Raw genomic sequence first — 16655 nt, 5'->3', positions numbered from 1 at the left:
AAACATTTACATTAACATATTTTGCGTTTTAGTCAACGCAAATACAAAAATACAGAAGCGGTAGAAAATGGATGGATGGTTTACTATGTGCCAAAAGAGTCTTTCATGTGACGTTGTGGTGATGACTGCAAATGATAAAAAGGGAATAGTTAAGTTAAGGTTCTTTTTAAAGGCATCTCGGCAATCAACCACACTTTCTAGTTATCCACCAATCACAACAGGCCAAGGTGCAATCATACCAAAGACTATAAAAATGGGACCCGTTACCTCCCTGCTTGGCACTCAGCATCAAGGGTATGAATTGGGTGTTAAAGGCCTCCTGAAACCCACTACTACCGACCACGCAGTCTGATAGTTTATATATCAATGATGAAATATTAACATTCCAACACATGCCAATACGGCCTTTTTAGTTTACTAAATTGCAATTTTAAATTTTGCGCGAAGTATCCTGTTGAAAACGTCGGTATGATGACGCGTATGATGACGCGTATGATGATGCGTATGATGACGCGTGCGCGTGACGTCTCGGATTGTAGCGGAAATTTTTTTCCAGCCCGATCCCAGCTATAAGTAGTCTGCTTTAATTGCATAATTAAACAGTATTCTGGACATCTGTGTTGCTGAATCTTTTGCGATTTGTTCAATTAATAATGGAGACTACAAAGAAGAAAGATGTAGGTGGGAAGCGGTGTATTGCAGCTGCCTTTAGCAACACAAACACAGCCGGTGTTTCCTTGTTTACATTCGGCTTTTACCGTAGACATGAGTGGAGAGATTGCGTCGTTCCTCCTACAGCTGTGGACTCTCTTGCCTCCTCCCACCGGCCGCCACCAACCGTCGGATGCTAACTCTGTGGAGGAAAAAAAAAAAATTCTCAGCCCGGCTGCCTTGCCTCGTCGAGAAACATGGCTTCCCTCGGAGACACTGGCGGTCACCACACCCGTGGCCACACCTCTCCGACTTTCAGGTACGACTATATAATCTCACTAAAACACTAGTAACACAATAAGCAGATAAGGGATTTTCCAGAATTGTCCTAGTAAATGTGTCTAATAACATCTGAATCCCTCCCACTGCCCTCGTCTTTTTTTTCTTTCTAGTCTGTCACTGTCACTTTCCTCATCCACGAATATATCAGCCTCGCTCAAATTAATAGGGAAATCGTCACTTTCTCGGTCGGAATCGCTCTTGCTGCTGGTGGCCATGATTATAAACAATGTGAGGATGTGAGGAGCTCCACAACCCCTGATGTCACGCGCACATTGTCTGCTACTTCCGGTACAGGCAAGTCTTGTTTATTAGCGACCAAAAGTTGCAAACTTTATTGTCGATGTTCTTTACGAAATCCTTTCAGCAAAAATATGGCAATACCGCAAAATGATCAAATATGACACATAGAATGGACCTGCTATCCCCGTTTAAATAAGAACATCTCATTTCAGTAGGCCTTTAAATCACCAAAATGATTCCCAGGCACGGCCACCGCTGCTGCTCACTGCTCCTCTCACCTCCCAGGGGGTGATCAAGCTGATTGGTCAAATGCAGAGATGATTTCACCACACCTAGTGTGTGTGTGACTATCAGTAGTTTGATTGATTGATTGAAACTTTTATTAGTAGATTGCACAGTACAGTACATTTTCCGTACAATTGACCACTAAATGGTAACACCCCAATAAGTTTTTCAACTTGCTTAAGTCGGTGTCCACGTTAATCAATTCATGGTAAATGGTACATGAACTTTTTTATTTAATATCAACATGTACAACAGAACAAAATCCTTAAAGTTGAGGCACTTAACTGGGATAGTGATGTAGAGGAAGAGATTTCAGAAACAGAGGATTTTTCAGAGACAAAGGACAATGTTATTGCTGATCCAGATTGTCAATTTTCCTACAATGAGGAGGATTCAGAGGACGAGTCTGCCGTTGTTCCTCCAACAGATGAAAACCAAGAATGCAGCAATCATCATCCACAGAGGGGACATGGGCATCTAAGGACGGTAATATAAAATGCTCAACATCACCACACCCAAGCCGAGGCAGACTATCATCTTCCAATGTGATCAAAATGACTCCCGGTCCTACAAGATTTGCTGTCTCACGAGTTAATGAGATTCAATCAGCCTTTCAGCTCTTCATATCCCCACCAATAGAGAGATTATACTGGAAATGGCCAACTTGGAGGGGAGACGTGTGTTTCAAGAGAAATGGAAGCCACTGGATCAGACTGACTTGCATGTTTACATTGGAGTTCTGTTATTAGCTGGAGTGTACAGTTCAAAGGGAGAAGCCACTGCAAGTCTATGGAATGAAGAGAATGGAAGGCCAATCTTTCGTGCAACGATGTCTCTGGAGACATTCCACATGATATCTTGTGTGATCAGCTTTGACAACCGCGACACCAGAGCTGGTCGACGTGAAAGAGACAAACTAGCTTCGATCAGAGATGTGTAGGATGAATGGGTTGAAAATGTACCTTTGTTGTACAATCCTGTGATAAAGCCTCCTCAGATGACATCCTTCTGGAGCTCATTTTTGGTGAGTTTGTCAAAGAGATGACATGAGAACAGTGAAAAGGACAAGTGTGAGAAAGTTCCCTCTCTTCACACACCTGGCTCTGGGTCTCAGAGACCATCAAAATACAAACAATTGTACATCAAAGTAAAAAGTACATCAAGAAACATGTTTATTTTTTAATCTGAACAGCTATTCACCCACATTAAAGCGCCTGAGTCGAAATGACTTGCAACATCATCTTTGTATACAAACTCTGCACAGACATTCCACTACACATCAAAATGTCCAGATTTACACACCGGTTTATGACCCTAGATGAGGAAAAGTCACAAAATTTCAGCAAGAAAAAGAAAGGATAACCCATAACTTAATACAATTGGAATTAAAAATGTATTGTATGTCACTTTTCTAAATGTTTATATAACCTAAAATAAAGTTGTTATTGGTTTAACCTGTTTTCTTGACTGTTTCGAGTGCATTTACACAGTACGGGTCAAAATGACCCGCAACATAATCAATGTCATTTATTTTCAACATAATACAAGGGTTAAGTGTGTAAGGTTTTGTTTGAAAACGTCATATAAGTAGATATTTGATGTAAGAGTTGGCAGCGGCGCCCTGTGTCAACATTTGTAACTACAGCGATCTTCAGTACCGGAAGAGAGCACTTTGAAGTTGAAGCAAAACGTCAGATTGAAAAATGGCGACAGTCACGGTTCGGGGCTGTGCTCTCTGCACCGCCGCACTGCTTAACTTTGCATTTGTGTTCATATCCGGCGCGGATTTTATTCGCTTTTTATCATTTCGAGTCATTTACCACAACATCACGGGAGAGACGTCACTTTGTCAAGGTAAAGCCACAGCTAACTGCTGCTTGGAAGCCAACATAAACTTTTTTAGAGTGCGACACAGTCATTCAGAGTCGTTTGGGACGCAGTAGACTGTATTTTTATGATATTTATGTCATAAATATTTAAACTATTAACACATTACGTGATAGAACGTCGTATGTGAAAACAACGGTCTACATAGTGAATTCGCAGCCCGGCTAGCTCAGTCGGTAGAGCATGAGACTCTTAATCTCAGGGTCGTGGGTTCGAGCCCCACGTTGGGCGCACCGTTTTAGATTTTCACAATTTACCACATACAGATGGAAAAGTAAGAAAAGCTGAGTGATACTCACCCCTCTTATTTCAATTACATGTTGTATTTACGTTACGTGTTTTAATGCTTTGCTTTATGGCGTCGAACTGGAAAGAAGCGCCTTTTTTTGGGAAGCAGCAGAATGTCGTCATCATCCGAGATTGGTCAAATGCTGAAATATGCTAATAAAACCGGAAGTAGCCGTGCGCTCTATCATTGGCTGAATGTTGAATGTTTTGAAAGTTGGACAGAGACGGATCTGATTGGGTTGGAAAGTTAGGGAATGTTAGTAAAAAGGACGCTGATTGGTCCACATCACCCAAATGTTGAAAATGTTGACAATTTAAAGGCCTACTGAAATGAGATTTTCTCATTTAAACGGGGATAGATGGTCCATTCTATGTGTCATACTTGATTATTTTGCGATATTGCCATATTTTTGCTGAAAGGATTTAGTAGAGAACATCGACGATAAAGTTCGCAACTTTTGGTCGCTAATAAAGAAGCCTTGCCTTTACCGGAAGTAGCAGACTCTGTGCGATGTCACGGGTTGAAGGGCTCCTCACATCCTCACATTGTTTACAATCATAGCCAGCAGCAGCTAGAGCTATTCTATTTTTCAGACTGTTTTGTTACAAACCCCGTTTCCATATGAGTTGGGAAATTGCGTTAGATGTAAATATAAACAGAATACAATGATTTGCAAATCATTTTCAACCCATATTCAGTTGAATATGCTACAAAGACAACAGATTTGATGTTCAAACATAAACTTTTTTTTGTGTGCAAATAATCATTAACTTTAGAATTTGATGCCAGCAACACGTGACAAAGAAGTTGGGAAAGGTGGAAATAAATACTGATAAAGTTGAGGAATGCTCATCAAACACTTATTTGGGACATCCCACAGGTGTGCAGGCTAATTGGGAACAGGTGGGTGCCATTATTGGGTATAAAAACAACTTCCCAAAAAATGCTCAGTCTTTCACAAGAAAGGATGGGGCGAGGTACACCCCTTTGTCCACAACTGCTTGAGCAAATAGTCAAACAGTTTAAGAACAACGTTTCTCAAAGTGCAATTGCAAGATATTTAGGGATTTCAACGTCTACGGTCCATAATATCATCAAAAGGTTCAGAGATTCTGGAGAAATCACTCCACGTAAGCGGCGCGGCCGGAAACCCACATTGAATGACCGTGTCCTTTGATCCCTCAGACGGCACTGTATCAAAAACTGACATCAATCACCACATGGGCTCGGGAACACTACAGAAAACCACTGTCACTAAATACAGTTGGTTGCTACATCTGTAAGTGCAAGTTAAAGCTCTACTATGCAAAGCGAAAGCCATTTATCAACAACATCCAGAAACGCCGCCGGCTTCTCTGGGCCCGAGATCATCTGAGATGGACTGATGCAAAGTGGAAAAGTGTGCTGTGGTCTGATGACTCCACATTTCAAATTGTTTTTGGAAATATTCGACATTGTGTCATCCGCACCAAAGGGGAAGCGAACCATCCAGACTGTTATCGACGCAAAGTTCAAAAGCCAGCATCTGTGATGGTAAGGGGGTGCATTAGTGCCCAAGGCATGGGTAACTAACACATCTGTGAAGGCACCATTAATGCTGAAAGGTACATACAGGTTTTGGAACAACATATGCTGCCATCCAAGCGCCGTCTTTTTCATGGACGCCCCTGCTTATTTCAGCAAGACAATGCCAAGCCACATTCAGCAAGTGTTACAACAGCGTGGCTTTGTAAAAAAACAGTGCGGGTAGTTTCCTGGCCCGCCTGCAGTCCAGACCTGTCTCCCATCGAAAATTTGTGGCGCATTATGAAGCGTAAAGTACGACAGCAGAGACCCCGGACTGTTGAATGACTGAAGCTCTACATAAAACAAGAATGGGAAAGAATTCCACTTTCAAAGCTTCAACAATCAGTTCCCAAACGTTTATTGAGTGTTGTTAAAAGAAAAGGTGATGTAACACAGTGGTGAACATGCCCTTTCCCAACTACTTTGGCACGTGTTGCAACCATGAAATTGTAAGTGAATTATTTAAGTTTGAACATCAAATATTTGTCTTTGTAGTGCATTCAACTGAATATGGGTTGAAAAGTATTTGCAAATCATTGTATTCCGTTTATAATTACATCTAACACAATTTCCCAACTCATATGGACACAGGGTTTGTACTTTATCAGTGTGTGAAGGGGTGAATGTGGAAATAGTGTCAAAGCGCTCTGAGTACCTTGAAGGTAGAAAAGTGCTTTACAAGTATAACCCATTTACCTGGGTTTGGGTTGATTGGCAACACTAAATAGGCCCTAGTGTGTGAATGTTGTCTATCTGTTTTGGCCCTGCGATGAGATGGCGACTTGTCCAGGGTGTATACCACCTTCCGCCCGATTGTAGCTGAGATAGGCTCCAGTGCCCCCCGTGACTCCAAAGGGAATAAAGCGGTAGAAAATGGATGGATGGATGGATGCTCCCAGTGTTATAGATAGCATCAGTGGCCGACCTTTGCGAGAGTAATAATTTGTCGAGTGTTCAGCCACAGTAAATTGTAGCTTTTTATGCATCCTACAACTTGATAATAACATGACATGCAACTACTTGTATAAAATCATTTTCTCTGTTAATTCTCCACCTTAAGACTCCATATCGTGGTCAGAGGCCCTGCAGGACAGCTCTGTTCTTAGGTCTTTGCTTGTGGATCTTGCTCTGCTGGCCCTCTTCACCCTGCAACATAGTCTGCTGGCATGGACTCCAGTCAAACAGGCCTGCCAGTCGGTCCTTGGGTCCCTGAACAGGATGGCATACTGCTTCACCACTGCACTGGCTCTGCAGGTACAGCTAGGATATCTACGAATGCCATCTTCTGAAGAGCCCATTTTGTTTAATGAATGGAAAAATATAAAGCATGTATCTACTTTCTGTCGACAGATCCTGATGAATTACTGGCAGCCTGTAACTGGCGCCCCCTGTCTGTGGTCTGTGCGTCAGGCGCCATGGAGCGTCTGGTTCCCTCTGCTCTGCTTTGTGGTGCACTTCTTCTGCTGGGCCATCATCTGCAGCATCCTCCTGATCTTTGACTACGCAGAACTGCTCGGCATCAAACAGGTGAGCATGTCTTACTCATGAAATATATTACAATTAATCTCTACAGTGAGGAGTTACTTGGTGCACATATACCTCATGTGTCTGTTAAAATGTAAAAAGTAGTGCATCTACAGCAGAGGTCACCTACCTTTTTGAAACCAAGAGCTACTTCTTGGGTACTGATTAATGCGAAGGGCTACCAGTTTGATACACACTGAAAAAAATTGCCAGAAATAGCCAATTTGCTCAATTTACCTTTAACGGGCTTCATGGTGGAAGAGGGGTTAGTGCGTCTGCCTCACAATACGAAGGTCCTGCAGTCCTGGGTTCAAATCCAGGCTCAGGATCTTTCTGTGTGGAGTTTGAATGTTATCCCCGTGAATGTGTGGGTTCCCTCCGGGTACTCCGGCTTCCTCCCACTTCCAAAGACATGCACTTGGGGATAGGTTGATTGGCAACACTAAATTGGCCCTAGTGTGTGAATGTGAGTGTGAATGTTGTCTGTCTATCTGTGTTGGCCCTGCGATGAGGTGGCGACTTGTCCAGGGTGTACCCCGCCTTCCGCCCGATTGTAGCTGAGATAGGCGCCAGTGCCCCCCGCGACCCCGAAAGGGAATAAGCGGTAGAAAATGTATGTATGTTATTATTATTCATTTATGATATTTATCTTTGTGGAAACACAGATCATCTTAAGGATTTCTCACAATAAATATATATGTTTGATGGCATGATTTAAATAGGTTAAAATCCAATCTGCACTTTGTTAGAATATATAACAAATTGGACCAAGCTATATTTCTAACAAAGACAAATCATTATTTCTTCTAAGTTTTCCAGAACAAAAAATTTAAAAGAAATTCTAAAAACTTTGAAATAAGATTTAAATTTGATTCTACAGATTTTCTAGATTTGCCAGAATTTTTTTATTTATTTAAATATAAGTTTGAATAAATATTTCACAAATATTCTTCGTAAAAAAAACAGAAGCTAAAATGAAAAATTAAATTAAAATGTATTTATCATTCTTTACAATAAAAAAAATAAATTTACTTGAACATTCATTTAAATTGTCACGAAAGAAGAGGAAGGAATTTAAAAGGTAAAAAGGTATATGTTTTTAAAAATCCTAAAATAATTTTTAAGGTTGGATTTTTTCTCTAAAATTGTCTTTCTGAAAGTTGTAAGAAGCAATGTAAAAAAATAAATGAATTTATTTAAACAAGTGAAGACCAAGTCTTTAAAATATTTTCTTGGATTTTCAAATTCTATTTGAGTTTTGTCTCTCTTAGAATTAAAAATGTCGAGCAAAGCGAGACCACCCTGCTAGTAAATAAATACAATTTTAAAAAATAGAGGCAGCTCACTGGTAAGTGCTGCTATTTGAGCAATTTTTAGAACAGGCCAGTGGGCTACCTAGTGCTCGCGGGCACCGCGTTGGTGACCCCTGATCTACAGTGTTGCAGGAATCAGCATGAAACGATCTCAAATCACACTGCGAAACTATTCATGGTGACGATATTCTGTGTGAGCTTGTTGATATTCAATTACTAAATGGATCTGTCATTAATTTGACACAACATGGGAACCCGCTAGCAATCAGCGCACTTGTTGCTAGCTCCATAAGCCGCTAGCAAGATAATAGCGGCGCTGTACTGCATGGCACAAAAGCAAATGACCTTTAGAACAATAACAAACTACCTTTTGATCCAGTTAGCATTTTTTTCGGACTATAAGTCGCAGTTTTTTTTAATAGTTTGCCCGGGGTTGCGACTTATACTCAGGAGCGACTTATGTGTAAAATTATTAACACAATACCGTAAAATATCAAACAATATTATTTAGCTCATTCATGTAAAAGACTAGACGTATAAGATTTGTTCGGATTTAGCGATTAGGAGTGACAGATTGTTTGGTAAACGTATAGCATGTTCTATATGTTATAGTTATTTGAATGACTCTTACCATAATATGTTACGTTAACATACCAGGCACCTTCTCAGTTGGTTATTTATGCGTCATATAACGTACAATTATTCAGCCTGTTGTTTACTATTCTTTATTTATTTTAAATTGCCTTTCAAATGTCTATTCTAGGTGCTGGGTTTTATCAAATACATTTCCCCAAAAAATCCGATTTATACTCCAGTGCGACTTATATATGTTTTTTTTTCCTTCTTTGTTATGCATTTTCGGCAGGTGCAACTTATATTCCGGAGCGATTTATACACCGAAAAATATGGTATTCAAACCATCATTTTATACAAGATAGAGAAGTAGGTGGTCCCCGCTCAGTTTGGTGTTCCTTGGCCTGGAAGACGTTCAAGAACCCTGTACTAGAGTGCTCCCGTTGCGTTCACACGTCACACTGGGCCTGCCTGCCGTCTCCGCATCCTGTGGTCCAGACATATACTACAAAGCGACAGGTTTCTGACAACATTTTTTGCCGAAAGATTTAACGTCTCGTTTGTCCGATATCGAAAGGTCCACACAACAAAGTCATCCGCTTGCCCGCGTACATAAAGGTGTTAGCAATGGCGATCCAGTCGGTGTCCTTCTTTTGTTGAACAGCCGCCATATTGCCAAAGTCAGTTTCTAATTGGAGCACTAACCATTTGATACACTGCTGGTTTTTGCAAGTTTTCCTACTTACAAAGCATGTAGAAGTCTGTAATGTTTATCATAGGTACTATTCAACGGCGAGTTGACACAGTCTAAAACAAAATATCAGAAAATTAAATTGTCTTGAGTTTTAAAATTTCAATTAGCTTTTTATTGCATGACATAAGTATATGTCATTATGTCATGCAATAAAGTGGCCTAGTGGTTAGAGTGTCCGCCCTGAGATCGGTAGGTTGTGAATTCAAACCCTGGCCGAGTCATACCACAGACTATAAAAATGGGACCCATTACCTCCCTGCTTGGCACTCAATTAATTTGGGGTTAAATCACCTAAAAGGTTTCCCGGGCGCGGCCACCGCCGCTGCCCACTGCTCCCCTCACCTCGCAGGGGGTGATCAAGGATGATGGGTTAAATGCAGAGAATAATTTCGCCACACTTAGTGTGTGTGTGTGACAATCATTGGTACTTTAACTTTAACTTTCACTTCATACCGGCGCTTACAGACTTGTTAGTGGGTTTTTTTAGGAAATCCTTCTGCTTTCCACTCATTACCTGCAATAACTGTACCAGTTTGAAGTTGTTACCTGTCTAAAGACACCTGCCCACACTAAGGATGTATCCCGAGTAATGGTATCTTTTTGGTACTGGTTCCTAATTAGGTCGGTCCATGAGGACCGTGAAGATTCTGGACTAACAACGATACTGCTATCGATATTTTCTGTTCCCGCTGATCGACGTTATTGTGACATGCGGTCACGCTCAGTTCCGCTGACACTGCTACACTTTAAAATCACACTAATGACAAATAAAGAGGCAACACAACACACAAGTTTATAACACAACAATATTTCCTCCTTTACTCACAACAAGTCACAACTGCGTTTTATCAATTTTATCGTTTTATCCACAGACCAATATTAATCCAGTCAAAAAAGTGACAAATTGAGAGACAAGCGGTAGAAATGGATGGATGGATAATAATCCAGTTCTTTGATTCATCTTCCGATTCACCTGAACACATCCTCGGTGATGTTCCTGGGGTCATAAAGTGTTTCAGGGCTTTCAAACATCTTAGACCCTCTACCAGGTGACCCGACCGCAAAAGAAAATGCAGTGTGTGTTCAGGTGGCACTTGCTTGTCCTTCCCACGGTTCTCCTCGTCGGATCCAGAGCCATCTTTAAGTTTTATCAGTTGCTTGGGTGATGTTCCCTTATGGCTCTGCTCCTTGCTGTTCCTGTGATGCCCAGAGCACTTAGGGCTCCAAACATCCCAGAATAAGCTAGTCCGGTTACTTTTAGACCTCCACCCCAGATCACACCTCACTCCAACCCACTTCTCCAAAGTGGGCTGGCTCAGAGTGGAGGACAGAGTAAAACAACTTGCACTGAGCCTAGTCAATAAAATCCGCTACACCTCCCTGATACCGAAGTACATATCAAACTACTTCCTTAACGTAAATGACTGCCATAACCACAACACCAGTGGGAGCTCCACAAACCACGTTAAACCCAGATTCTGATCTAACAAATGTCTTAACTCATTCTCTTTCTATGCCACATCAATGTGGAATGCACTCCCAACAGGTATAAAAGTTAGTGCATCTCTACATTCCTTCAAAACTGCTCTAATACAACACCTCCAGGCAACTTCAACCCTTTACTAATACCCTCCTCCATTCACATCCCATCTCCCCGGATTATAAATAACCTAATGTAAATAATCAAATGTACTTTTAATGTATTTACTTGTTCTTATGCTATCTGAACTCACTATGTTCTCTGCTGGCTGTACATATCCTACAAATTAAGACCTACAGTGTTTCAATGTCCACATTTCTCTGTTGATGCAATTGTTGATGACTGAAGTACTGATATCAACCAAAGCTCTTCATCCCACCCCCCGGATTGTAAATAATGTAAATGATTCAATGTATATACTATGGTGATTAACCTGTGTGATGACTGTATTATTCTGATAGTATATATTTGTACCATGAATTGATTAACGTGGACCCCGACTTAAACAAGTTGAAAAACTTATTCGGGTGTTACCATTTAGTGGTCAATTGTACGGAATATGTACTGAACTGTGCAATCTACTAATAAAAGTATCAATCAATCAATCAATGCCCCACAAATACTCTGTCGCCAACCTCGATAGGCATTCCTCTTGTCTTCCGGCCTTGTTCACGACAGCTAGTTGTTCATATAGATAGATAGAAGCAGGGGCGGTTCTAGGCATGCTTATATGAGGGGGCAGTCAGAAATGTGAAGGGGGCATCATGTGTACACATCATGCTCCAGCACTTTTTTTTCCTGTGCTTATAGCAACGATGCTTTCTTCATTGAAATGGGTCTTTAGCTATGTGTCCAACCCCAACCTGGAGTAGTGGATTGCACTTTGTCAGGCCTCTATACAGAGGTGTGGACTCGAGTCACATGACTTGGACTCGAGTCAGACTCGAGTCATGAATTTGATGACTTTAGAATCGACTTGACAACATTTAAAAAGACTTGCAACTCGACTTAGACTTTAACATCCATGACTTGTGATTTGACTTGGACTTGAGCCTTTTGACCTGACATGACTTGCTACTTTCCCCAAAACCCAACGATTAAAAAGTTATTCAGGAGCGCTCCGTATCTGTCCGTGTGTGCGATGACAGTGTGCGCGCTACCTGTCAGAAAAACAGCCAATCAAATTACATCCCTCTTATTTTCGTCACACAGCATTCAGTCAATCAAATTGCATGAAACCCAACGAAGAGCTCTCAAACAACACGCCAGTGAGGAAAAGTTATGCAAAAAATAGTTTTGTTCGGGTATAAAAACTACGACTTGGTCAACAAAAAATGAATTGCCGTATGCAAAGCATGCAGTTCGTTCGAAGATTACAGACAGAGACGCAACAACTTCCAACTTCGTTCGACATTTGAAGTTGCACAAAGAAGGGTAAGAATGTAAGCTAACGTTTATTGGCCGAGTAACGTAACTTTTATTTGCTGTTTAATTAAATCAGTGAGGCTGTTAACTCACTGCTAACGTTATAACCGCAGACATCTTATAAGTAGACGCAGCATCGACCACTCCTGCCTACTGGCGCAGACGAGACGCGCGGCCGCCATCTTGGAGTGGTGATCCCCTCCACTCAGTGCAATTCATTTGGCAGGAGCTATGAACTGTCGGCGCATTTAATTCATTTTACCTCACTGAATACCACCGATATATTTACGCGCTTTTTTCATACGTCTAACTATGATAAAGGACACTTTTTTGGCGTGTTCAAAGTTTGCTTAACATTAATAGAATATTCTTATATGCTATAAGTAACCAGACGTCCAAGCTCAAAACTTGGAATAATAATCCCAAAAAGAGGGAAAAAACGATTGGCTATTTCTAAATTGAAAAAACAATATGATTAGGTTATATATACATGCATATATCCTACACAAACAATGTATGAATACATTAGATATCTTTATATCTTATAGACTGTATTTCTGTTGCTACAACAGCAGAGAGTTTATTCTGTCTTGACACTTTGTATTACATTCTTCCCTTAAATTATCATGTTTACAGTGATTGTTTTATATGTATTTTTCATGTATGTTGCTTTGGATAAAAGTGTCTGCCAACTTAAACATAAACGTATATAGACACCTGAAACTCTTTATATCAGCTAAAACCACCAATCTGTTTCACTGGATTCAGAATAAAAGCAAATTATGTCTTACCCAACAAAGTTAGTATTTGAATATTGTTACTAGAAGACTTATTCCTGGTTACAGTTACACTGTTAAGAAAGTATTGTCTTATACTATGCCTAAAATGAGAATGCATCATAATCAGTGGCGGCTGGTTAACTTTCCATAGGGCCGTGAATTCTAAAAAATACAACTCCGTTCCTAGTTATTTTCATGTATTTGTTATGTTTTTCATGTGTACTTACACATCAACACATACAGTATGAGATGAGATCAATGAGATAAGGTAAGAACAGGATAGAAACTGCTGTGGAACTAGTTACAATGCAAAATGCCTTGGAAATACAATGTTAACACCTTTGTGCAAATAAGTACGGTTGCACTTGTTTTTTCAAATGTGTTCATTCTGTAAAGGAATGAGTTAAATGTTTAAAATAACTGGTTAATAGTACTATTATGAAGTGCAATGTCAGCATGATTTTTTTTATTTTACTGTAAATACATACAGCGTTTTAAAAGCATACACAATCTGTGTAAATGTATTAGTCTGTGGTTAAAAAGACTTGAAATGACTCGAAACTCAAAATGCAGGACTTGGGACTTTGATTGATTGATTGATTGATTGATACTTTTATTAGTAGATTGCACAGTACAGTACATATTCCGTACAATTGACCACTAAATGGTAACACCCGAATAAGTTTTTCAACTTGTTTAAGTCGGGGTCCACGTTAATCAATTCATGACTTCAGACTTTCCAGTCTTGACTTTGGACTTGACTCGGGACTTGCCTATCTTGACTTGGGACTTGACTCGAGACTCGAGGGCAAAGACTTGAGACTTACTTGTGACTTGCAAAACAATGACTTGGTCCTACCTCTGCCTCTCTACCTTCAGACCTGTCCAACTTGGGTGTCCCACCTGAAGACTTAGCTCCTGCTGGTATAGCTCTTACGGTCACTGAGGCACGCAAACCCCCTGACCACAATAAGGTGGCAATCCCTCAGGGGGGGAAACATTAACAGCGCTGCCATATTTCCGACAGGGGAAACAGAAGCAGGCGTCTCGCACCACAGAATACTCTAGCCATGGTCCTGTGCGGTACCAGGCAGGATTGAATGATCTTAATGTTGTACCAAATGCACGCTTTGGGTAGCCACCCAGTATTGGCTGAGATGGTGCGTTGCCATTTAAGTCACTGGGTAGCTGAGCAGGCTGCTTTGGGGGAGCGCTTGTTGGGGGGACGGAGGGAGCTGGTGCAGGAGAAACAGTGCTTGCTGGTGTTAAAGGTGCAGTATTGCTAGCTGCTGTCCCTAATGTACTAGCAGTAGCATAATTGCTACTACTACATGCAGGAGCAGGACTAGACTTTTTAAATGCTCTGAAAAATGGATGCATTACAGAGCATTAACTTTCTCTTTGTGAGCTGCTGAAAGCTGGAGCAGAAAATAAGTAAGCTTGAACAACAACAGAAAAAACCCGCTGTGATTACATGAAGAAAAACAACAACAGTACAGGACTACAGCCTGGGGCGGGGCTTTACGTAGGGGTCTGTCAGACACAGGTCACTTGTCTTCAGTTTGTCACATGCAGTGGACGTGGGCACTCATCTGGGCACAAAATTCATTCACTCCAATGTATGTGTTTTGCCCACTTGCTTGTAAATTGATGAAAACGGCAGTGTTTTTGTTTTTAGGTGTCTTGGTCATATCAAATGAAACTTATCATTTGTTTATTACAAAATGTAGATTGAAACATTAAAGGTTGAATATGTAGAATTACAAGAAAAACAACAGAAAAAGAATTCCAGCAGTCGATTGCCAGACCGTTGCTAAGTAAAACGGGCCGTTGCTAGGGACTCCGCTCTGAACAGGTGACAGCAGAGGAGGACTGCTAAGCAGGATATATACCTTATGTTTCATTTTTATCGTCATTGACAGCATCATGAATGACTTGTAGCTTGTTACAGGGACAGTGGAGGCTCTCTGCCTTCCAAACCACTGCTGCTCAGAGCCTCCGCTGTCACTGCTCTCGTCAAGTTGTAAAAAAAAAAAAAGAAAAAAAAGGAACTCCGTAGCACCGAAAGTCCACGACGATAAACGTGTTTATGACAGATAAGACTACACAAATACACCCATCCTAACAAGTATATGATAAATGTAGACAACTTTTCCTTTTCTTTTACTTTCATACTGCAACAGTGATTGGATGTTTACTGAGAGCTGAGGTGTGTGCGGGTGTGTGTCTGCTGCGCAGCCTGTGGAATGTTGAATACACGCACAGCGGAGGGAGGGATGAGAGGGAAGCCGACACTACATCGTGTGTGTCCCTTTTTCGGCGGATTTTTCCGCTAATGCAGATAGTTTTGTCAACTTGTAATGCCGTAATTTTGTGAGTTTATTAAAATTTGCTTTCTCAAATTTTGATTTAAAGGGGAAAGACATTTATTTAAGGGGGCTCTGCCTCCTCTTGCCCCTGCGTAGAGCCGGCCATTCATAGAAGTACTTTATTGATTCCTTCTGGAGAGTTCCCTCAGGAAAATTTAAACAATTTAAATATTTGGTCTTCTTCCTTTCATGGGTCTCCCCTAAGCAGTCCTCCCGTGGCACCGTCAGCTCTATTGTTACAATGTTCTTGGTGCTTTCTGACACCAGTAAGATTTCTGTCCTCAGGGTGGTGCTGACAATGTTGTGGAGGAACCACAGCTGCTTCTCCAGGTCTACAGAGAGCTGCCAGTCTTGTACAGTTGCCAGGATCCTTACAGTGTTTTTTTTTTTTTTTTTTTGCAAACTGTCTTTGGCTGATCTACTTGTTAGTTAGGGACATGTGAGACAGGCACTACTGAGCCCAGAGATGAAGTGGCAGGGAATGAAAACACACAGGAAGTGGAAACAAAATAAAAGAGGGCTGGAACGGAAATAACACCAAGTATAGTAGGATAGTCCAAAAAGTGTCATGGAGGGTCATAACAAACAGTTTAGGAAACCTGCAAGTCCGGTTTTGTTATGGGATCAACTACGGTATTTATTTTACAAGTTTGTTGACTGATTGAATTAAAAAAAGAATGATTTTGTACGTAACTTAATGTTGCTATTCCTCTTTAGGCGTATTACCAGTGTTTGGATCTGGGGGACCCCCTGTCCTATAAGTCGTCCGGAGAACAACGCTTCCTGTCTCATTTCCGCCACCCGGTGTGCCTGGAGCTTGGCGTGGTCCTGTGGCTCCTGCCGGCTTTATCCCTGGACAGGCTGCTGCTGGCATTAACCATGTCAGCCTACCTGGCGCTGGCACACTCGCTGGACAAACAGGATTTAGCCTTCCTCTGCGACCGGCTTAACAGCAAGGTGCAGCTCTTTAACGAGCCGTACCGGGACAGTCCCCTCAAGACGGAGTGAAAGTAGTCCTGTCTGTTACGCCCATTTGTTCCATAACAAATCACTATTTCTCATTTCAGATACAGCAGATGTTTTTGTGCATTGGTGCTGTTGATAGTTTTGTAAAAATGACACAATTAGACTCTTAACAATGTTTTTAAATGGCGGTTGGATATTAAAGGGGATTGTTG

At 41.1% G+C, this 16655-nt stretch overlaps 1 protein-coding gene and 1 non-coding gene across 2 annotated transcripts in view; both read left to right on the top strand.

Moving 5' to 3' along the window:
• Positions 1–3186: 3186 nt before the first annotated feature.
• Positions 3187–16655, top strand: part of nrm (nurim) — a 13481-nt gene continuing 12 nt past the window's right edge. The window contains exons 1-4 of the mRNA XM_061882106.1: positions 3187–3372; positions 6321–6514; positions 6611–6787; positions 16195–16655. The exon at positions 16195–16655 is cut by the window's right edge and continues 12 nt beyond it. Of these exons, the coding sequence (XP_061738090.1) occupies positions 3222–3372; positions 6321–6514; positions 6611–6787; positions 16195–16485 (813 nt within the window). The 5' untranslated portion in view covers positions 3187–3221 and the 3' untranslated portion in view covers positions 16486–16655. The remainder of the gene's footprint in view (positions 3373–6320; positions 6515–6610; positions 6788–16194) is intronic.
• Positions 3564–3636, top strand: trnak-cuu (transfer RNA lysine (anticodon CUU)). The gene has a single exon. It is a non-coding gene; the product is annotated as a tRNA-Lys (tRNA).

Source organism: Nerophis ophidion, linkage group LG21, assembly GCF_033978795.1.
Source record: "Nerophis ophidion isolate RoL-2023_Sa linkage group LG21, RoL_Noph_v1.0, whole genome shotgun sequence".
Taxonomy (NCBI): domain Eukaryota; kingdom Metazoa; phylum Chordata; class Actinopteri; order Syngnathiformes; family Syngnathidae; genus Nerophis; species Nerophis ophidion.
Note: the sequence above shows the minus strand (reverse complement) of the source record. Positions and strands in the feature narration are given on the sequence as shown.